Source organism: Scomber scombrus, chromosome 11, assembly GCF_963691925.1.
Source record: "Scomber scombrus chromosome 11, fScoSco1.1, whole genome shotgun sequence".
NCBI classification, from domain to species: domain Eukaryota; kingdom Metazoa; phylum Chordata; class Actinopteri; order Scombriformes; family Scombridae; genus Scomber; species Scomber scombrus.
Window position 1 is genome coordinate 9278914 of NC_084980.1, and position 22845 is coordinate 9301758.

General features: G+C 42.0%; 1 protein-coding gene across 2 annotated transcripts in view; it reads right to left on the reverse strand.

The window, feature by feature from the left end:
- Positions 1 to 2415: 2415 nt before the first annotated feature.
- The window catches only part of LOC133990171 (cAMP-specific 3',5'-cyclic phosphodiesterase 4B-like), a 36312-nt gene continuing 15882 nt past the window's right edge, over positions 2416 to 22845 (reverse strand). Inside the window, exons 7-16 of one of the 2 annotated variants that reach the window (XM_062428343.1) lie at positions 15163 to 15275; positions 7268 to 7361; positions 5673 to 5902; positions 5456 to 5554; positions 4834 to 4998; positions 4252 to 4351; positions 3838 to 3992; positions 3581 to 3703; positions 3301 to 3483; positions 2416 to 3198 (exon numbers count right to left, since the gene is read on the reverse strand). In XM_062428343.1, coding sequence (XP_062284327.1) covers positions 2830 to 3198; positions 3301 to 3483; positions 3581 to 3703; positions 3838 to 3992; positions 4252 to 4351; positions 4834 to 4998; positions 5456 to 5554; positions 5673 to 5902; positions 7268 to 7361; positions 15163 to 15275 — 1631 coding nt within the window. In that variant the 3' untranslated portion in view covers positions 2416 to 2829. Of the gene's footprint in view, positions 3199 to 3300; positions 3484 to 3580; positions 3704 to 3837; positions 3993 to 4251; positions 4352 to 4833; positions 4999 to 5455; positions 5555 to 5672; positions 5903 to 7267; positions 7362 to 8025; positions 8803 to 15162; positions 15276 to 22845 lie in introns of those variants that run through there. The other variant, XM_062428342.1, reaches the window with a different exon arrangement.

The window sequence follows — 22845 nt, forward strand, 5'->3', positions numbered from 1 at the left end:
ATTTAAAATGTGAAGGTGTTGTGTTGTTTCACTATTTCCTCAAAACAACTATTATCTCTCACCATGAAACACTGAGGTGTTGTAAGTCATTGTGAGGAAGAGCTGTTCTTACACATAAAATACGCAATGAGGTGGAGATTAGATCAGTTAAGTGTTCCCTCTTCTGTTTTGTTGGAGTTACTCAGAATCGGAAATCTGTAAATGTCATCTCTGACTTCATGTTAATTTTACTCATCCCTCCTCTTGATCACGTATGTCAGATGCTTATCTGTTTGGGTCAAGGTGCTCACGGCCATGGGAGAGTGAATGCCCTGAGGGCCCAGCACATAGCTTTACTATCTCTACACTTCCTGTTTACATTGCTGGCTCAGTGTCCGGCAGCAACTCAGTCAGAGGAATCACATGCCACTGGTGTCACAGCAAAGAGCAACTAAGACTCAGTCAACTTGTTTTCCTCCTTCTTCTTTCATTTCCACACGGTTTTCCCCTCAGAGTTGCACAACTGGAACTATGACGTGAATAAAACCACATTGTTTGGTATGCTGTAATTGCAGGATTGTGTTTGAGAATGCATCTGAAGATTGCTTTGCTGTTGTGATCCAATAAGACTCAAAGACCAGAATTTTTTGTAATACATGCCCATTTTAATAATCTGATAGAAAACATTTGTTGAGCACAACATATACCATTTTACCATATATTGTGAGGAAAACACTGAAAAAATACATTTGAAACAATGTTACATATTTCAGCAAATATTCCTATAGCTGTACAATGACCCGTCACCGTACACGTTATACTGCAGTAAATTTCCAGCCTTCATAATCCGCCAGGAACTAAATGACGCAAACATAAGCCAGACTTCTTCTGCACCTCCAGCAAGGATGTTGTGGGTTCAGACTGTATAAACATTATCTGGCAGGAATTCCAAACCAAACATACATTTCAATTTGTCAGAATTGAACTGTATAACTTCATGTCATGGTCTTATAGCAAAATAGCTTGCTGAATACAATAAATCAGAATCACCAGACGACTTCAGTCAAACTGTGATTTGACATGTGGTAGGGCATATAAATAATAACAAATATACAGTGAATATTATCAATCAATATCAATATTATCATGTACAAGGAAAAGGTAATAAATACACTGTTACAAACAGTTGAAGGGTCAGCTCGACACGGCTGGGTGCAACACGATTGTGCAACTCTGTGATCGCTTACGCACACACACACACACACACACACACACACTCACATGCACGCAAACGCACACACACACACACACCACACACACACAGGAGAAGACGTATCATGTCATGACACGATGTTGACTTCCCCTCTTTAGGTTGCACCTAACAATGTGGTACCTTAAAGGTAGTGTTGGACAGATCAGCAACCAGCTGCAGAACTGTCGACATATTCAAAGTGCTGCAATAAAAACTACAAGATACAATTATTATATCACTAACAGGTGTCTTTTTAAAATGTGCACGCAGTCTACAGTCATTCAAAGTTCAATGTGTATACGTGTATTCACGAGAAAGGAATGCTGTTAACCACAACAGGTGTGTGTGTGAGCTAATGAAAAGAGTGAATTATAGGGGTGGAAACAGATTTTCCCATACTGGAACAGCTCGGTATGAAACTAAATGATTGGATTTTGTCTTGGAAACTTTTGTTGAAATTAAATTTACTAATTGGCTTCTGTTTGCATGAATTCTTTATCCAGCTACAGGAAGATGCAAAGTATCAATTTGATTTCTGGTTGGAAGTTTGACTTGTTAAACTAGTGACTGTTTAAGGTTTGGGTCACACTTTTACGAGGTGGCAGTGAATTCATCAAAAGTGCTTTCTTTATAGGATCTTTGGACTTTTTAAAAATGGTTTTGGATTCTTTGCTTTTTTAACCAAATAAAAAATGTTTTTCCACTTTCAAGGAATCTGATCTGTGAGTTATTTCATTGCTTATGTGATGAATTATTGGAAAAAAAACAGCTGGATAAATCAAATAAAATTATTGTTTTGGTTTACTATCACGTCTTCTGACTTAATAAAATTACTGATACTTTTCACACTCTCGCCGTGACAAAGTGCAAACTGTGCTGGGAAGTCAAACGATTTTAGAAATACATCCACTGAACGCTTTAGTGAGGACAAGCTTATACTATTGCCAGAACATCAGGAAGACTGTGTGAGACAAATATGTCCTTCTTGTAGAAAATGTTACACATTTTACAGCTACATGAATGTGTTCAATAAATCAATAAATTATAAAAACACTTACAAAAGGATACGGTTGTAAAAAAAGGCACACACATTTTTTTTTTTTTTTTTAGACAAGTGTTAGAAAAAAACTACGTGGTTACAAATAACTTGCTGACCACTAGTTTTGGTTGGACACTTAACCAGGTGGCATCCAATCCCAAAACAATACAAATAATCTAAATGAACATAAAAAATAAAAAAAAAAAGGTCCTGAAGTGCAAGTTTGGAATTTTTACTTGTCCCAGTACACGGATCGTCCATTTCACCTTCTTTGTCAGTGAGAGCTCAGATACAGCCCTGCCTCTGCAGTCCCACAGTAGTCTCTTCTTTAAAAGAACAGAGGCTACGCTTTTCCACCTCCCATCTAGGGGGCTCATAAACAAACTGCCGCAGGGTTTCCAAGCCTCGGTTGCAGGGGTGCCTCACATTCAGTCAGGCCCTCTTAGCCAGGCAGCTCCAAAGAGCCAGATTGCAGGATTGCTCCACTGCAATAAAATGATTTCAGCCAAAACAGCAAAAAACCTTGCTGCACTCTTCACGAAACAACGTCAGTTCACAACTATGTTTCCGCTGGAGAGACGTCACGTGTCACCGTATCCGCCCCGTCTGGATCGGAGAGATGATCTTGGAGCATCACGCCGTCACACCTGTCGGTCATCTCCATTATTCCGCTCTGCCTGCCTTCGTCCTGGTCGCCCAGCGTCAGTTCGAACTGAAATTTATTCGCCACAGGCACCCCTTCCACTTCCCCGTGCGGTCCCCCCTCCCCGTCGCTGGTGTAGAAAGGAGGGGAGGGGCTCTGGGGGATCATGCTCTGGTACCAGTTTCTGTTGTCCTCCAACATGTCGAGGATATCCTGTGCGTCGGGGTGGACCAGGTCGGCCCACGTCTCCCACAGTGGATGGACGATGTAATCAATGAAGCCCACCTGAAAGGGATAATGGAGGATGACGTTAGTAAATATACTCTAAAATACTCTGTGAATAAGAGTAAGATTATAGAAGTGGTAGTTTGGGAGCTGAGTCTATACCTGTGTCCTCTCCACTGAAGCTGTGTGTTTGTCACACATGGGGCTGATCTCCATCCCCCTCTCCCTCTCTCTGTCTCCCTGGTGGAAGAACTCGTCCATGATCCTGTCCGTCCACTGCCGGTACAGATCCAGAGGCTTGGTGGGATTGCTCAGATCAGCGCAGTGAACCATGTTACGAAGAACCTGCAAGAAATCCACCGTTTAGGCGCCTTGCATCTTTCTGGTGTGCATAAGAGTGTCTGTCATCTATCGTGTGTGTGTGTATAGGCAGGCCTCTTACCTGCATCCTGTCCGTGTAGTTGTCCAGCAGGAGAACTCCAGAGCTGGTCACCTTCTTAGTTTCCACCATCGTCTTCAAGTCGGCCAGCAGGCTCATGTGTTTAGACATGTCTGTTGCCAAAACCTTGGAGGAGAGGAAGAGACAGAGAATGATGTCAGAAATCATTTAAGAGCGAAACAATAAAGTAGACAAGACATCACTATTGAATCTAAAAAACTGGCCCGCAGCCTCAGACAGACACGCAGACATTTCCTCACCATGTCTATGACCATCCTCCTGAGCGTCTGCCTCTGCTTCTTAGTGAGGTTTTGGAAGATGTCACAGTTGTCTTCCTGCAGCAGTTTGAAGCCCACAGCCAGGTGGTGGTTCTCCAGCACTGACTCATCGTTGTACATCAGAGCCAGCTCGGAGTCTACAGGCAGGGAGAGGAGGGAGGGGAGGGAGAGGGAGACGACAGGAAGCGAGAAATTAAATGGAGCTTCAGTTTTTTAAAACTCAGGTCAGCTAACTATGGCAACCGTGCAGTGTCCCTAAAAAACCCCACATTGTTGCCTTTGGAGACAAATCTTGTTAAAGCGTGGACGTTTCCAACTGTTCTGTATATGTAGACTAAATAAATCAAAAGTTGTGGAAATGTGATGATGGACAACAGGTGCCAAAAGAAGACTTACTGGTATTGATGAGGAACTGGTTGGACACTCCGGGGTGGTCCACGTCATGAATCGCTGCAGCGAAAATGGCTGCCAAGATCTCAAGATCAGTGAAGACCGCCTGCAGGAAGAAGGAAAAAGAAAAGAGATGAATAAAAGAGAACTGGCTAGACAAGTTGATGTAGCAGACATTCCTTACTACGTGTCACTCTCTCTGTCATGCAGTTTCATGGGAAGCTAGTATAAGTGACAATAATGTCAGTCACCTCCTTAAATTATAATAACCTACTTGAGAAAAAAGGTGTGGGCGATGAGCTACAGCTTTGACCTTAATCCAAATTTACTAGATAAGCAGCCAGAGCTGATTTGAAGAAGCAAAAAATAGTAAAATTTAACTATTTTCAAATGTATTATTGCTGAAAAATGACAATCGTATACAATATGATACGGTTTAATGATTGACAAAAGTTTAGAAATACAGCAAATTTATAATTTAAAGACCGATTACACATTTTGACACTATGCCTTCATTATAAATTTAGATTATGAGATTTCAATCTATCCTGTGTAAAAAAACAACAACTGAGACTTTAAGTAACTTACATCCAGCGCGGGGGTGGAAAGGAGGATGTGAGTGGACTGGGCTACGTCGGCGGCGTGCAGGCTGTTGTGGTACGCCACGTCCGAGTGATAGTGGCCCTCCAGGGTCAGCATGAACGTCACAAAGGTGTCCGTTGGAATTTTGAACGTCCTCATCAGGTCTCGCTCCTGTGTGCGGCAGTGAACGAAAATGAGAAAAACAACAAGTTAATAGCGAAAAAAAAGGCGAGCACGTTTTCAAGCATCTCTTAAGATGTTATTCAACCAGCGGACCGATGAGCTAACCTTAAATACAATTCCCTGTATAAATTGTGAATCATATAAAAAGGCTGGAAAATGAATGTTCTCCTGCCAAGATGATTCACAGTGATACATCTATTTGGTTTGCTAAAGGTCCTTCTGGCAGATGTTCCTGTAGTGATAGTGACAGCTGAACGTAACAGAGAACATAAGCTACTGTACACACTGACGCAGACTGTTCCTTTTGCCTTCAACAGCCCTGTGTGTGTGTGTGTGTGTGTGTGTGTATGTATGAATGCTTTCACACTTCTTTTTTTTTTAATGAGCTCTCTCTATCTTGATGATGAGGCAGAAGATGAGGAGGATGAGGTGGCAGGGCACTGACCTGAAAGATAGTGTACATGACGCATGTGAGCGGCCGGTTGTGGGAGTGCTCTGCTACCCTGAAGATGTTCAGTCCCCATTTATTGATGTCTTCCAGATCCTATTAGAAAGGTCAGAAGATATAGAGAGGAGTGTTAGTGTTTCAGCCAGTGAGACGCCACACACGGCACAATTCTCATGCTTTTATTTTTACCCTGCTGGATCCTTCCATCGCTTACCTTCGACAGCAGTTCCTCCTGATCTGTCTTGACCCCGAAACGATTGCTGCTGCCTCCAGATATGCTGGGCGTGTGGCTGACCTTCCTCACCCCGCTGATCTGAGTCATCATCCCGCCCTGCTGCTGTTGCTGCTGCTGTTGCTGATGCTGATGTTGCTGCTGGCCCTGCCTCCTCTTCCTTTCCCTTGATTTGGGAACTGGACATGGAAGCTCCAACTCATTCTGTTTGTCTGTGAGGGAATAAAAAGAGGAACGACGGAAGAGGGGAGAAAAAAAAAAAAGGATGAGTGGTTTTCAAGTACTTCAAGGACCAAAAGCACACTAGAGGCTAGGGGATGTTGGAGGTAGTACACCTCTCACATGTACGTGGAAACACATTAAAGCTGCACTGACAGCTACTTCATTAGCAGGTAATCTTTCAGTTGCAGTTTCATTCACTAAAATACATTTCTGTTGACTGTAGTTAAGACCAAAAAAAAAACTTTAATCACTTACAAAAATGTTTCTAAATGAGGACAATAGGAATATTACTGACACACAGGTTGCATGAGGTGTTAATGAGATGTTTATGAAGCCTGGCGATATCCTAATGGGCCATGCATTCTTAGAAAATCCAGTCATATTGTTATAACAATCCACAGAACTGTGGAAAGTTGGCTCATGTTAAGCTAAAATGTTTAGAGGAGGGACTTGTTATTGTGCGGGTTTGTTTGGTGCATGTGATTCAGCCCGTGTTGGCTGAGTGAGACTCTCACATGCTGCACGCAACTGACAGTGTGAGAGTGAGACTCCCTCGGTCTGTGTGCGTATGTGCACCACATGCACCGCAGTGAGAGAGAGAGAGAGAGAGGGAGAGAGGGAGAGAGAGAGAGAGAGAGAGAGAGAGAGAGAGAGAGAGAGAAAAAAGAAAGAAGATATATCTCAGCTGCATCCTTCACAAAGCAAAGGAAGAAAATGATGCTTGCTACACCTGACAGGTGCTCGCTGCAATGCAGATGACGACAAAACCGCCGAGCTTCAAAGATGAGCTGGGCTTCCTCCTGCGCTCTTATGTTTGTTTCTTTTACGCAAGCAGCTCTATCATTTCCACCGCATCGCGTCTATTGTTACAAAAGCTCTGATTTCTCCACAATCCATTTCCGGATGCCTCTCCCTTTGCACCTCTCCAGCCTCGAGTGCGCAGACATTACGATGCACATAAACATTCTCCCTCATTCGCTGCCCCCGATTCCTCCTGAGGGAAGTCTTCCCTGAGTACAACCCCCTCCCCACCCCATCCTCCCTCCACATCTCTCTGCAGTCAGAGCGAGGGGGGACTCTCTGTCTCTCTCCTCCAGACCAGATCAGACTGGTTTTAGAGTGGTGGTGCAGACCAACTAAGAGTTCCTCCACTACTTAGCACATGTTTAGTGTAACCTCGCATCCTGCAGACGGTGTCATTCCTAAAGGATGTTGGCTCATTTAAGTCTCACATTGCGGTGACACATACAGCATATTTTGAGACAGCCTGTCTGTGTGTGTGTGTGTGTGTGTGTGTGTGTGTGTGTGTGTGTGTGTGTGTGTGTGTGTGTGTGAATATGTGCTGCTGTGCTCACCTAGGAAGGTGTTGGAGATGTACTCTGACACTTGGTTGCCTGAGCGACTCATCTCAGACAGGTGGCTTAGCTCACGGTTCAGCATCCTCTTGAACTGGAGGCAAAGAGATAAAACATACATGAGGTTAAATGGACAGACATTATTAATGCTTTAAAAATCTATACAAAGGAAATTCACACTCATTAAATAATTTTACTGCGGTTTCCGAGAAGAGTGATAAAGCATTTCCTGTTATTTTCCACTGGAATATGTCCCAAGAGAACATGGCTTCTGTTTTTTTTTCCTCATGCGCCATATAAGGTCAGTGTTTATGTCTTCTGGGTCCTGCTTTGAGTTAGCCGCTAAGTCACTTGACTCCTTAGCATTTCAACAAACAATAGACATGTGCATAATATACAAAATATGGTGGTGTAATGTTTATGCACAGTTCTTCCAGGGCAACAAAATGCGCCAGTTTTTCTCAGTGCACGCAACCACTGAGCTACAGCATGGTGACAGAATCTGATCAAATTCGTGCAAGTGTGTAGTTGAAAAACAACAAAATCAATCAGCTGCAGAGGAAATACATTAATATACAGTATGCTACACACACACACACACACACACACACACACACACACACACACACACACACACACACACACACACACACACACACACACACACACACACACACACACACACACACACACACACACACACACACACACACACACACACACACTCCCATCTATGCCAACTCTCCTCTGGGACACACCTTGATGTATCCCCAGGACACAGAGAACAGGTAGTTGGCCTCAGGCATGGTGCTGAGCTGTGCTGAGCCCCTGGCGCTCCCCAGCAGAAGCCCTGTACGCTCCTCTCTGAGTGGACCCCCAAGGCTGAGCTCTGCCCTACAGCCTGAAGCTCAAGGCGCCACCAAATCGCCGCTTTCCAACGGTCAACTATGGTAAAAAAACGCCCCAGCTGAACTCTCTACAGAGGGGCTGTGGCGGACCCCCTACATCCCCGGCCAAATGTGCCTCTTCATAGCGACGCCCACTCTTGTTTTCCAGGATTGCGAGCCGTTAGGCGACGGAGTGATGGAATTCCCCTCTGGATGCAATCAATATTGCTTTTTCTTTTCTCTCCTTCTCGGTGACTCTGTCCGTCTCTCTAAACCTCTGCCTCCTCCTGCCACCATCCAAATGGGATCCAGTGACATGCGGGGAGGGGGGGGAATCCAGCCTTCCCGAGCCCAGATTGAACAAGGCAGGGAGGAAAGGCAGGCTCTAAGACAGAGGGAGAAACGGAAAGAAGGGACGGAGAAACGGAGAGGAGTGGGAGGAGGAGGGGGGGGATGCGCCGTAGCTGTAGAGTCCCCCGTGGCAGACAGACTGGTGGAGACTCTCTCTCTCTTTCTTTTCCTCCCACCCCTGCTAAACACTAAACCATGCACAGCACTGCAGAAAACGGGACTTTGGAGAATCCCCCCCACATCTTTCTAGCTATTTCTCCCTTACTCCTGCACTCTCTGCAAACCCCTCTCCCTCTGTCTCTTTCACACCCCCCCCCAACTCTGTTGCTCCCTCCCTTCTTGATTCGCTCCCCTCCTGCTCAGTAATGCAGAACAGATCCAACGCACACTGCGCAATGTGAGGCTTCAAAGCAGCAGAGTGTTTATCACATGGGTGAGGAGATGCTGGGTTTTAATTAAGCAGATTAAGTTTGAGTCTTCTTTTTTTTTTTATATTGTAGGCGTGTGACCCGAAGCTGCTGTACACAGTTCAGTCATTCAATCATTGTTATATTGGAAAGATGTGTCTTTGTTCTCAATTGTAAGTAAAGTCTAAAATATCTGCAGAAAACTGTTTATCTAGCTCCTTACTGAAGCAGCTCTTTATAGAAAAACAAAAAAACGGAGACCATGGGAGACAAACAGATGAGAGAGTTTTCAGTCTGCAGCCCACCAGTGCACCACCAATTGCACGACAACCTCAACGCCATGGCAACAGAGTCACGTGCCCGTGCCCCCCCCCCCCCCCCCGTTGTTCTCACGGTGGTCCCCACTCTAAACACATTGCATCTCATCGCATACTTAGGCACACACACACACACAGGCATGTACAACCACACACACACACACACACACACTCGACACACAATCTGCAGCAGAGATGAAACAATTATACTCGACAGAAACACACAACCACAGGCACAGTTTATATTTTACAGATTGCACATTCTGACCAGTGGTGTAAAACTGAAAGAGAAGCATTAATGCGAAACCACATCCTAATCTTTATAATGAATACAATGGAATAATGGTGCAATTAATTTGCTTCCCTGAGCATGTGATTGTGCTTTTCTGGTTTTAATATGTCTTCAAACACTGAAAACTGGCAAAAGCACTAATCGTGGCTGATTTTCTTTTCTATCCTTTTATTTCCTACAATGGGGTCTTTTCTCTTTGTAGTGTAGCTCTCACCGGTCTCAACAGCTGTCTAATAGCTGTCAAGCAGACAACTAACATCTACTTGACTGTGAAACTTTAATACCATTTTCAAAGCCTTGGCTGCACTCAAAACCCAGACTGCCAGAGGCAACCCATAAAAATCAAAGAGAGCTCGTAAGGACAAAAATTTGAGCTTGGAATCAGGCGGCTTTATTCCATTCAAAGGGACTTGTAATTGATTCTTTAAAGCAGCGGAATGGTGTGGATTTGTGTGACCCTATGATTCAGGCACTGAGCCACATGTCAGTCACAAAGGGTCACACAGTTCATCTCAGACAGACAGCATACGCTCGCAGCGGGGTGACGGATCCATGACTGTTCAAGAGAACAGATTACTCAATGCATGGTGTTAAGTCATACATCCTTTTACATGCAAGCAGTGTCCATATTCAGAGAAAAGAACGTCACTTGGGTAACCTAGAGAAGTTACAAAAACTTCACCAGAACAACATGCGGTTTGTTCTCAGAAGATGCCTCATAGATTTTGCATATTCAAAATAGGTGCATACGAGAGCCATTCTTTTGCAAAATGGTGATGTCAGTCATATGTCAGGGTGTACGCAAAAACCATATTTAGACCTAAAACGTACTAAAATGAAGACAAAAGGTCTTCAAATACTATCAAGTGCTTTGTGTAACCCGCCTGCATTCTAAAACAATCAAGCCAAATCAAGAAGGTAAATTCTCAAAGTAATTAGTAAAAAAAGAAATTAAATTTAATATTGAATGACACTTTGTAGAGAAATTAAATGACTTTAAATCAAATCAATGAATCTTTTCTTGAATAAGTCAAACTCTCCATATGGTGAACCGCACTCTTAAAGCACAATCTCCAAAATTAACTCACCTTTTTCCAACTGGTAGGCATACCAAAGTTTTTCTTCTGCTTTTCAGAACAACATAATCCCATTGTCTCTTAACAAAACTCAAAACGCAACACGAAAGAAATCCTTTAAAAGTTCTTAGAGTAACAACACTGTTCAGCGCGTCTAAAGACTCCTGCCTGCTTCCTCTCTCTATTCTCTTTTCTGAAGTGGCGTCAGACAGGAAACATATAGCGATAAAGCTGCCTTGAGTGACTGGCCTACATGGTCTAACAAGAGATCGACAGCTCCTCCCTCCACCACAGGCCCGAGCTTGTGTCCCCACCTACTTCCCCTTTTACTTCTCTGCTGATAGAGTAATTCACTGAGGTCATTTACTGGTAGACATCCTGCTTCCTAACATGGCCCAAGGCACCAAACAACTAACATACCTGAGCTCATCACTGAAAAGTCCCAGATAACACGTTTAGCAGACAATCATGCTGACGTAATGTGATGGAAAATCACAAATGACATGAATGTATTCCCTTAGGATCAGCCTTTTAAAAATCTTGGCCCACTGACTTCAACTGAAACAGAAAGAGATAGAAAGGGGACTACACAGGAGGAGTTTGACATCATATTGCAATACCACAACTCTGCAATCTCTCAAAACCCAGAGTGAGTCAATGCTGCCACTGCCCCACTTGTGGCTGTTTACAGTGTCAACACAACGTGGATTATGCCCAGCAAGTTTTCACAGTTTAGTAACATTAGGAAGAAACATTTCCTAGAAGGTGCTGGACAATAGTAGGTATGAATAGGGGTTCCGATAAGACCAGTTTTCTTATCTATCTTCCTCCTTCTAGTTTATTTTCCATGATAAGAGCAGATTACAGAGGTTAAACTTTTTAATTACAATTAGGGACTGTAATCACCACTGCAGCCTGTCTGATCTCCTCACCACCCTTTCAGTCAAACAGAATCACAACGCTATAATTTAATGTCCATTACCCCTGCCACAGCTACAGACCCACAACTACATCTGTTTCAATAATTTTGTCATTTTTTCCCCCTCTGAAGACGGCGGCGCTTCAAAGTGGAAGTGACCACACGTGAGTTAAAGTTTCCTACTCGCTTGCGCTCTGCTCGGGGGCTTGCTTGCACGCTAACCCGCAGAGCACTAAACCTCCCCCTAACTGGATTCAGATGGCAGTGTTTGTCCAAGGCCGTCACCGGCATCAGCGTGGAAGTGTGGCGACGCTAATGATAGTGAGGGAAGCAGGGAAGCAGCTCCCCGCTCTGAGGTCACGGCGACCAGGCTGGCGGTCAGCAGGGTGTGTGGTCCCGTACCCCTCCGGATACACCTGTGCCCTTGGACATTGAAAGTGGAGACACTGTGGGTTTTTGATCGTGGGTTCAATTACATCCTCTCTGGGTCCGAAAAGAAACGGGCTCTTTGTCAGACATCACGTCATATAAAAAGCTGGGCATTCGCGAAAGCCTGCAGATGGTGCATTAATTGTGCAAAACTGAAAAATATGTGACATTAATTTTGCAATAAAAGCATGAATGGACCAATAAATGATTTCCTCACATGCCAGTACTGTTGCACAATAATCCGGTGCATGGATATCTTAACTGAAACATCATAACCTATTGACCTCCACTCTTTCAAAAGCAGCATTGGTCAAAAAATGCTTAGTGGTGGTCCTGGGTCACATTAGGAGGGACTCACGGTGAACAATGTGCCCGGGCTGCCTGACCGACTGTCTATGCTGCTGCGCGCCTGTGCAGCCTTGTGCTCATTGTCTGTACAGTCCCAGTGACGCGGTTGTCTGTAAAGACTCAACCTGGCTGCCTAGTCAAAGCGCCGCTATTGTCGTCTGGTAACTAGGGAGCAGAGGAGGGAGGGCAGCAGGGGCCACGGGAAATAAAGAGACAGGAAACTGGTGTCATGGTCACAGTCACCCGTCACGGTTTGACAACACCCCTCCCCATCCCAATCCTCCCTCAGACCACAGTGTAGAATACAAACGGAAATGGACAACACCACCCTGGGTGTTTATAATCTGACGCCGCCGTACAGTCTCCACTGTCTGTGTGGGGGTTGAGTAATACTGTGCGCTGTAGTGTAATTTAGTTGAGTTGTGCACAAATTAAACACGCAAGAAGAAACGTTTATATGAATCAAAGCAAAGGGAAGTAATTAGTTCTCTAAATAGCTGCTTTGTGTTGTCATGTAAAACCACAATGTGTTTAGATGCACTGACACTAAATCATAAAGTTGACTTTTTTTTCAAAACATCAAAATAACATGTTGCTTTTATCAAATATGCCATGCCAACCAATGAGAATGGATTCTTTTCTTCGTCCGTTTTTAGCTACATAGCTTTAAATGTAGCATTGTCTATTAGCCTACTGGATTGGACATTTTGAACATATATTCATGGTTTCCAGAGGATGAAGCCTACTGACTTGGTGACTAATTTTCATCTAGCGCCACCATGAGGTTCACATTTGTGGTTCAGACTGTAATGTCTTGACAACTAACAACATTCACATAGCTTAGGTCTACTTTGTGTTTAGCAGTAATTAGCAAACATGCTATGATGTTAAACTAAGATGGTTAACGCATTAAACATTATAGCTGCTGAACATGAGCATGTTAATATTGTCATATATAAACATGTTAGCGTGATGATTTTAGCATTTAGCTCAATCTCGCAGAGCCTTCTTTACTAATTTAGTAAAGTACTTAACTTTATTATATTTTAAGGCTGTATGTCGTACACAAAATATTGTACTAGATGTTGTCATGGTGTAAACTTAGAAGTATGCTCCACTTGTTTTATTCTTTTCATTTTTAGAGAAATTCTTTAAAATAAACTCATTGTTGGTTGACTACAAGTCATTACATGCCAGTAATATGCACAAGGTATATAAAATGCAGTTAATGCAGTTCAGTTATACATTCCAGCTACAGAAAGACTAGTTTGGCCACTTGTCAACAATGAAGTAGTGCTACATCAGTGGCATTTAGCTTGCTAACATTTGCGTTGGCAGTTTTAGTTTCCAGATGTATTGTTGTTGCGTGCAAAATTTTGTAGTGTCTGCACATTTGTTGGCAAAGCAGAAATGTTTGGTCCAACATAACTCTGACACAGACTTCAGCACTAAAATGAAAAACATCAGCCATTCTTGTAGCATGACTTCCTTGGTTAAAAGCAGACATACAGTAAATATGACCTTGTCTGCTCTATACAATAGTTAGAGGAAGAATAGTGATATAAAGGAGGATGAAATAAGAGCAGTGAGGATACAACACAATGTAACTGTCATCACTCCCTGTGAAGATATGAAGATATGGTTGAAATACAGTGGAGTAGCTAGCATGAACTTTCCTTTAGTTCAAATGTTAATCTTAAACTATGGTTGGGACAAACTGGTGTTTGTCAGTTAAATGTGACCTTTCATGATGACGTCACTTGAGAAAGTGGACCAATGTCCGACTGAGCTCAGCATTACAACAGAGCCAAATTCCACACCACACTAAAATGAATGACAAATGCATGTGTGTGCAGTTTCAATCAACCACCGGGTTGTATAACATGCAGTGTAGTCATTTGCATAAGGTAAGGAAACTGACAAAGAAATATGCTTTTCATGGACTACTCACAATTATGCCTTTCAAAGATAACATGTATGCAAAACAACCACTGCCCTGACTTTTTTTAAAATAAGAGATCCATAAAATGATGACGCCAGCTCATAGACTATCACAGAACAGCTGTCATTTTGCAAGTGCGTCAATGTGGCAGAGAGCCATTTACATTTTGCATACACATTGCAATTCTACAAACACATCGCAACAAAGACCAATTGTATAACTGCAACCAGACTAGTCAAGTCATCATCTCAGTTTCGGTCTCACCATCATGTCCTTAGACAGCAAATATACAAAACCCCCACTGCAATGAAAATAACGCTTTTGAAATTTCACACAACTATCACAATTTGGATTGAACTTGCTAATTTAATGACCGGTCTTTGATGTCAATCTTGGATAACTGTGGTTTGAGAGACATGATACTGTATAGTGGTGGTATGCTGTGTTCCTGGGAGGTCTTATGTTGATCATTATCTCAGTGGGTAAAGCAGGCATTGACACAGTGAATCACACATTCAAAGAGTTTAAATTGTGCTGTAAGAAATGATATTAAAAGCAGGCATCCGTCAGTGTAGAGCATCTTGGCCTCGTGAAAACTTTTCAAAAACCTTTGACCAACCATGAAAACATTGATGTGAAAGCAAAAAACATTTTAGTTCTTATTTTCAGAAAAATGTCACATTTTGAAGACGTGCTTTTTAAGTAACATACCATCATACACGACTCTTCTCAACTAATTGTCTTAAACATGTAGGTCTGGTTTGAATATTAGAAATGTATCTTGCATAAAAACCAGCTCAATTGAAAATGAACATAAACTGGAACAAAAGCAAATTCAAAGAGAAAAGTCCTATCTGTTGCAACACAACAAATGCAGTGCATCTGTGAAGTTGCACACATGCACACATACAAGTCAAACTGTCCTACCTTGTTGGAGGCCATGTCGCTGACAGAGCGGTAGGTCTGGATTGTTTCCAACTGGTCCAGACACCAGTCCAGCTCCTCCATGGTTTCCATAGCCAGCTTCTGGTAGGACTCATCTGCCAACAGACACATGGACACATAATCAGGACCCAGAGGATCCATATCCATACTGGAGCTCCCTGACACCATGCGCGGAGGTCCAAGTGCCCCAGAGTGGCTTGATCGTACGGAGGACTGGCCCGCAGGACATCCGGGAGATGCAGAGGGAGAGGGGGGGGTGTGTACACAGATCTCCTTCATCTTGTTACGCTCCACCACCTCAGAAAGTTCAGGGAAGTCGTACTCTCAGACAAACTGAGGCTAGAGTTACTGTTTGCTGACTCTCTCTCTGTAGCCTCTTTCTCTCCATACCCCCTCTTTCCCTCGCTCTCGTGCGCTCTGCAAACCCCCTCCCACTCTGTCTGGTTCCCCCACCCCTTCTCAAACTGTCTCTCGTTCGTTTATCCCCCTCTCAGTACCACTCTACTAAGTGAGTGGCGTGCAAACTAGGCGGTCTGCAGCCTCCTGCTGTTGATATGTTGTGACCCCCACCCCTCTCCCATTTAAACACATACAAATGGTGTGTACACACAGGTACTGTACACAAATGCCACTGCCTGAAGAGGGGCTTTTGGTGAAAGAGATCCATCTGGCTTAGCTTTCTTTTTTTTTTTTTACTCCCTTTTTAATTTTCCACCCAAACAAATGCATCTCTATGATATCTAATATATGAAAACTTTGGGGACAAGAAGAAGAAAAATGTCAGGAAGATGATGCAGTAAGAAAAAAAACTGCTTTCATTGATTTGACGCACTTTGTCGCTGCTGCAAAGACAACTGCTCCAACTCCCTCCACTCCCGATGACTTCCTTTCCGAAACATGCAGACCACTTCAAGGCTGTACTCTGGTGAACTGCAGCAGCAACTCACACCGCACCACCATGCTTAACAAACTGGCTCTCTCCTCTCTGAACCTCTCTGAGGAAGACGAGAGGGAGAGAGAGAAAAAAAAAAATTATATCAAACACCAAACTCTGTGTTTGCACAAGCAACACGAGAGGCAAACTTTGACTCCCTGAATTGGGGGGAGGCCAGACCAGGGCCTCCCTGTGTGCCAAAGAAACCAAAGCACTTCCTCTTTGGCCCTGAACTCACACAAAACATGGAGTGGAATTACTGAATGGTGGAGTGACTGCTACGCACAATCATCATGTCATTCAATGAAATCGCTCTGTTACTATGACTCACATGTGGTAGGCATCCAAGTTTTAGAAGAAAAATACTGATTTATGAGAAATACACCGAGATGACAAAACATGAGGAAACAAATCAGAAAGTCTCATACGCAGATATACAAGGAAGAACGTTTTAACAAATTTCTGCCTGGAGGGAGCTACCGCTGAACCCATCTGGATCTCCCCACCTTTTTTTTTCTATGGAAAAGACTGATCTCGACTTCATAGGCTTCACACATGGAAGAAATTTACCCCATATGCTTAGCACAACAGGACAGCCAGCATGCTGCTCCCCAATTTACGTCAATATAGTGGATCAAAGTACTTCAAAGCACAGCGATGGCATACAGACTCTGAACCACAGGTGTTTAACAAAGAACTTCTCAAGCAATGTATATGTGCAGTTGAGGATCCTCCCACCACTGAAAGGTATTAGAACAATGATGACAGTGATTCTTCTGAATCACAAAGGAGAGTCGAGTTTCAGCTGCTTGGGTTTGACTGCGGTTTTTTGAAAATCATGCCACTGGCTCCTCAGATTTCAAGAGCACGACTGCTAGTTTTACCATAAGCTCTCAGGTCAGACCAATTTCCCTCAACTTGAGCTCCAGGTTGGAGAATTCAAAGAAGCCTTAGCTACAATATACTGCTGGACGCCAAACTCTGTGGCCCAAACTATTCACTAGAACCACTGGCATCCAAGCCACGTAAAAGTCAGTGACACAGAGCAGAAAGTACAACATCAAAGCGGATCATGCACAAGGCAGAGAGCTGTTGAAACTGGGTATACACCAATATGTGGCTGTCTTAAGCCATAGGAGCAGGAGACGTTGCCAAGAAGGTGCGACCACATCCTGCCCCCGTTCCCTTCGATGAGGGTATACGGAGACATTAGACATTTTCAACGGCGCAGTCAGGAAACATCAAAGGCTTGGCTCATCCACACCGGGATACAGGTCATTTTGAAGCTGGCAGCTGATTCATATACACAGTCAAGAATTTAATGGCAATGCAACACTGCAGAACAAATGTTTGCTGTTTTTTTTTTTTGTGACGCAGAACTTCACACGTTCATCTGTTGTGTATTTGTAAAAATGACAACAGCTGGATCTGGAGCACACGCTTCTCTAACCTGACTCATGTTGTAATTATGTTTGCAAGTTAAAGTTTGGAATTTAAAAAAAGAACGTATCCACGTGTACATGCACACAGCAGGGATGGATGGAACTGCTCGACTCATCATTACCTCCTGCTGATACAGTGCTAAATTGCCAGACAGACACTCGACAATGTCACCAGTCAAAGGTGGCGTGACGCACTTTGAGTCTGAGAGACCTGCTCTGAGACAGAGTGCGGGGTACTTTTCCAGCCTGTTTTTTCAGTGGAAGTCTATTTTTTTTTCTCTTCTGTGTCCTAATGCTTTGGCCATATGCTGGCGGCTGCTGAGAGGACAACAGACCTCAGTGTGCAGACAGACCCTGTCTGCCTCCCCTCTCTCCCCCTTTTCCCTCCATCTCTCTCCCCTATAGGGCCACAAACCAGCCTCTGTGAGAACCATCAACTGCACTAACAGCCAGGGCTGGGCTCAAACATCCCCCCAACTCCATTCCCGCCCGAGACACCTTCCGCTCACATCCACCTCACACTGCCCGTCTCTGTGCTCTCACTCTACCCCCCAAACCTGTTTCCTTCGCTGTCTGGCTGAAGCTTGGTTTTGCAGAACTGCACTGCCTCATCCATTATACCACCTACTGATGAGCTTCAGACAGTGCTGGAAAGTACACTAGTAATACATCAATGTTAATATAGTACCTAAGTACAGGAGCTTTACTCTAAAACAGTGCTTGCAGAGTGTTCTTTATTATTGGGCAATGATTACCAATGCAGTAACATGTAAGCATTAAAATATTGCAGTTGGACAAGAGGTAGCTAGTTTTAACTACTTTATACACTGTTGGGTGATCAGATCTATAACAAAGTATCATATTTGTCTGCAAAGTAACTAAGGCTATCAAATACTATACACAAGTTCAGTCAATTGCATACAAATATTTACTATGATATGTAAGGTAAAAGTAAAAAGTGTAATACAATAGAAATAATTATGTAAAAAAGTTAACTTAATGACTTAATGTACCTCAAACTGTACTTATGTGCAGTACTAAAGTCACAATGAGTTTTTGTGTGTAAGCAGCTTAACAATTAAGGTTTGTTGTCTATTTGATTATTCATGGTAGTTTTGACTTGAAGACAGTGACGGATTTGATTTTTCAGGAAATAAGGCGTCCAGTTACAAGAAAGGCTCAAGAAGAAAAGGCTTGAGTCACCACCATCAGTTAAAATGTAAACAACTCTGAGCTATCAGCAGGTACGCAAACACACACATTCCTGAAGAAGACGTGCACAATTTGATAAAGATGCCTGCACATACTTGGTGTTGTTTGTGCTCGACTTCACACTGCATGTGGAGCTTGCACAAAAGGGGGAGGGGTAATGAATCACCTTTGCATCACCACCAATCTGCGTCAATTTATTCATTGGCAGAGTAAGGCAAAAAAAGCTTGACATTACGTAACAGACAGAACATTAAACAGAAAGAAAGAGAGGCACCTTAGTATTATTATGTTTGTCCCGTCAGAAAAGCTGCACAAAGGGACCATGTCTCCATAGGTGAATGCTCAGTGCACATTTGGTGGGAAAATACACTAAAACTGTAAATACAGTGAGTTTGATTAGTGACTTGCACACAGCCGGTTTCACACTATTTGTCCTTCAAGTAAAACAAACTTTGCTCCTTGAGCCAATAATTTGCACTGTGTAAACTGCTAGAAAAAAATTAGTCACCTGCTTCCTTATTTTCTTATATTTATATTTTTTTTAATGTTTCTTCAAATTGAATGAATTTCTGTTTATTCATTATGACAAATTATATTATAATAAAATAATAAAATTTACAGTATATATTTAAAAAAAGACAGATAAAACCCTCAACATTTTAGATTTTCCATTCATAAGGAGTATTAATTATGACAGTTGACATGAAAAGAAGAAAGGAAATCCATTAATGTAATATTATTATAATGTTCTAACATTTTAAAAACATTCAGCAACATGCAGATGTGTAGATAAGACCACAATTGTTTATTTTATATTGTTGTGCCTTTATTGTTTTATACTTTTTTTTTTGTTGTCTCATCTTGTTTCAGCACAACTTAGTATTTGTTTGTATTCTGTTCAGTACTTTCATTACAGGGCCTGTGACTTCTCCACAGAGATCAGTAAAGTCTCATCTTATCTTTAACATTTTTTATCAGATTACGATTAAAAAAAAATGTCTTCTGGTCACAAACACAAATGCAGGTTTCTCTTTCACATATTGGCACAAAAAAGCCCCCAAACTGTGAAATGTATAGTGTGTTAATTTGACAACTGAAAATAATATAGTATAAAACAAAATTTAAGACTGTAAGAGGTGGTGTTGTTTTTAATGCAGTCATTTCAGGAGAACCTGTGCTGTTGTAGACATTCAGGTCCAACCCCGAAACCACACTATTACTCTTTGTCTGCTCTCACAAACAATCCTCACCACTGACTACGTTTCTTTTATAGTTTACAAAAGCAGCACAATCTTCACCTATCAAAACAAATGGCTTCAAACACACACATAACCCCCCCCCCCCCCCCCCCCCCCCCCCCCACACACACACACACACACACACACACACACACACGCACACCTCATCAGGGCCTGTTTGACAGCTCCCTCACAATGCACCATGGAGCTGTTTTGGCAAGGGCCAGCCAGAGGGATGGGCCACAGCTAGGTTTATGACTGTGCTGACGTCAATGACATAATTCAAATACTTAACCAGGCTGCACGCTTCCATCCCTCCAGATCCTCTCCTCTGGCTGCGAGCTTTGAAAACCTGACATGGATTCCTGCTGCATACAGTGGAGCAGAGTTACCACTGCAGACAGGCCAGGAACTGGACTACCCAGACCGACAACGACAGGTCAAATTTGTTCTGGGCCTCAGTGTGTGGTGTCTGAATGTCAATCTACCCCTCTGTGTATTTTGTGAAGGAGTAAAACCTCATCATATTGTGAAAGACAGTGGATCATGAGATTCATAAAGCTCTCCCCCACATGTTTTGAAGGTTAGGGGAAACACATGAAATTGCATTTTTCTCTGTTTGAAGTTGAACAAACACTATGATTAGCTTAAAGCAATAGTTCGACATTTTGGGAAATATGCTTATTTGTGTTGACGAGTTAGATTAGAGAGTTAGAATTAGAAGTGATACCAACCTAATGTTGGTACAACAAATATGAAACTACTTCGGGCAACAAATTAGGATAAGTACTGGAAAAAAGGGGAAGTTTGCTCTGTCCAACATAGGATGACAATTCACCGGTTTGCAATGGGTTATGTGTCAGACTTTTTCTTGGCTCTGAGCTGTTGACAGGCAACCAGCAGAGACTCTAGGAAGTTACTGGCCCTGACTAAGAAATAGTCTGACACATAAACCCCATAAAAGTAGACACTGTCATTTTTGCCCCACATAAAGCAAGGAACCTCTGTCTGTCTGCTTGTCCTTTGCATGTCTCGAGAACCGTTCATCCGATCTACTTCATACCTGGCAGATGGATTGCTGGGGAATCGAGGACTACACCCTAACCCTAAGTTTAATTGAACAAATAAAAATGACTGTGAGAAAGTAATTAAGTCTATTTCCAAAAATGTCCACTTATATGTTGTTGTTATTCTATTGTCATTGTATGTAAAGCACAATGTGTTGATAAATAAAAGTGGACGTGTCTTAAACTTAAACTTAAAATATGGCCTTAAATAAATCAAGAAATCATCCATACATACATATTGTGATTGGACTTGGTTTACAATGATACCACAATTAAGATATAGAAGATAATTAGAAAATACTTAATAATGACTACTTCATCCAGCTTTGATTCAAATATAAAAGATAAAAAGATAAAGAAGCTTTATTGTCATTGCACACAAGATACAATGACATTTTGTTTGGCAGCAATCCTTGTAGCAGCTGCAATCAGTATAAATATAAATAAATATGTATTAAAATAAATAACAATGTATCTAAGAATATGTATAAAAATCAAGTAACAACAAGATAACATAAGATTAACCTATCAATTTAATTTCAATACTTCCTCAATAATACCACGATTAATCTTTTCACAAACAAAAGTTGGAGCACAGTTCCAGGAACATTTTGTTTGATTACAATGATTTCACCTGAGATAATGGGCTGCATATTACAACACTGCTGCTTTCCCCTTTTCTTACAACAGGCTTCTATATTTCATTGTGCACATATGCACATATGCAAGCGCATGTACTTAACTATAAGTATGACAATGTGAAAACACTCCTGTCCTTACTTAAAGTGATTACTCCTTGTTATTTGGCATTAAGGTGCAGATTACCAGTAATTCCTCTTACTGTCAGAATAACCAGTTTCAGACTCGCCTTTGATTCCTTCTCTTTCATGACATGTTTACGAAAAAAGACAAAAGATGAATGAGCAATGCTTATTGTATGGGGGCCCACGCCCTGGGCAGTTTACGCACTAAGTCACATGCTTGTGGAGTTTTAAGGCAAAGGCTGTGCATGTCTCACTGTATTTATTTTACACAGTCACTGTTTGGACTGCAACACATTCTTAACAGTCTTACAAGGAAGCTGAATCATGTACGTAACAATGAATGACAAAACCTGAATACGTAAATGATAAACAAAAATATATGAGAGCAGACACACTTTAAACTGATAAGAAAACTGATTATAAGTGTTGCATTAGTGTTGATCAGGGAAATGTTACATAAGTGGCAAATGCATTGAAATAAAATGCTAAATTATACTAAAGGATACTGTATTAAGATTCAAAATAATTTGACATTCTCAGCTAATTTATTCTTATAAAATATGATTAAAACAGCTTAACTATTTATTCTCCTGTATGAATTTGAATAAGTCCTATAATGGGACATCTGGAGGTAACACTTTACTTCCCTATTCTCCCTATTTCCCTATTTAGCAGACGATAAACATTTAATATGTGTTTATAACACACTGTAATGTAATTATAATCATAAATAAATGTTTATTACTATAACTTAATTGTCAGCAACTATCCTTCCGGCTGTGGTCATCCATACATGGAGATAATGAATATAGTGAAACACAGTTGTGATAATAATATATTTCTGCATAGAAGAAGTTATAGTTGTTGACAAATACTGTACATTAAATAACACTTGATATTGTCCCTAAATTTGGTTGAAATTGCATTACTGTGCATAATAAACAAGATAACATAAGACATGTTTTATATTGTTTAAAATGCTACATGGGGGGGCTTCAAGTAAAGTGT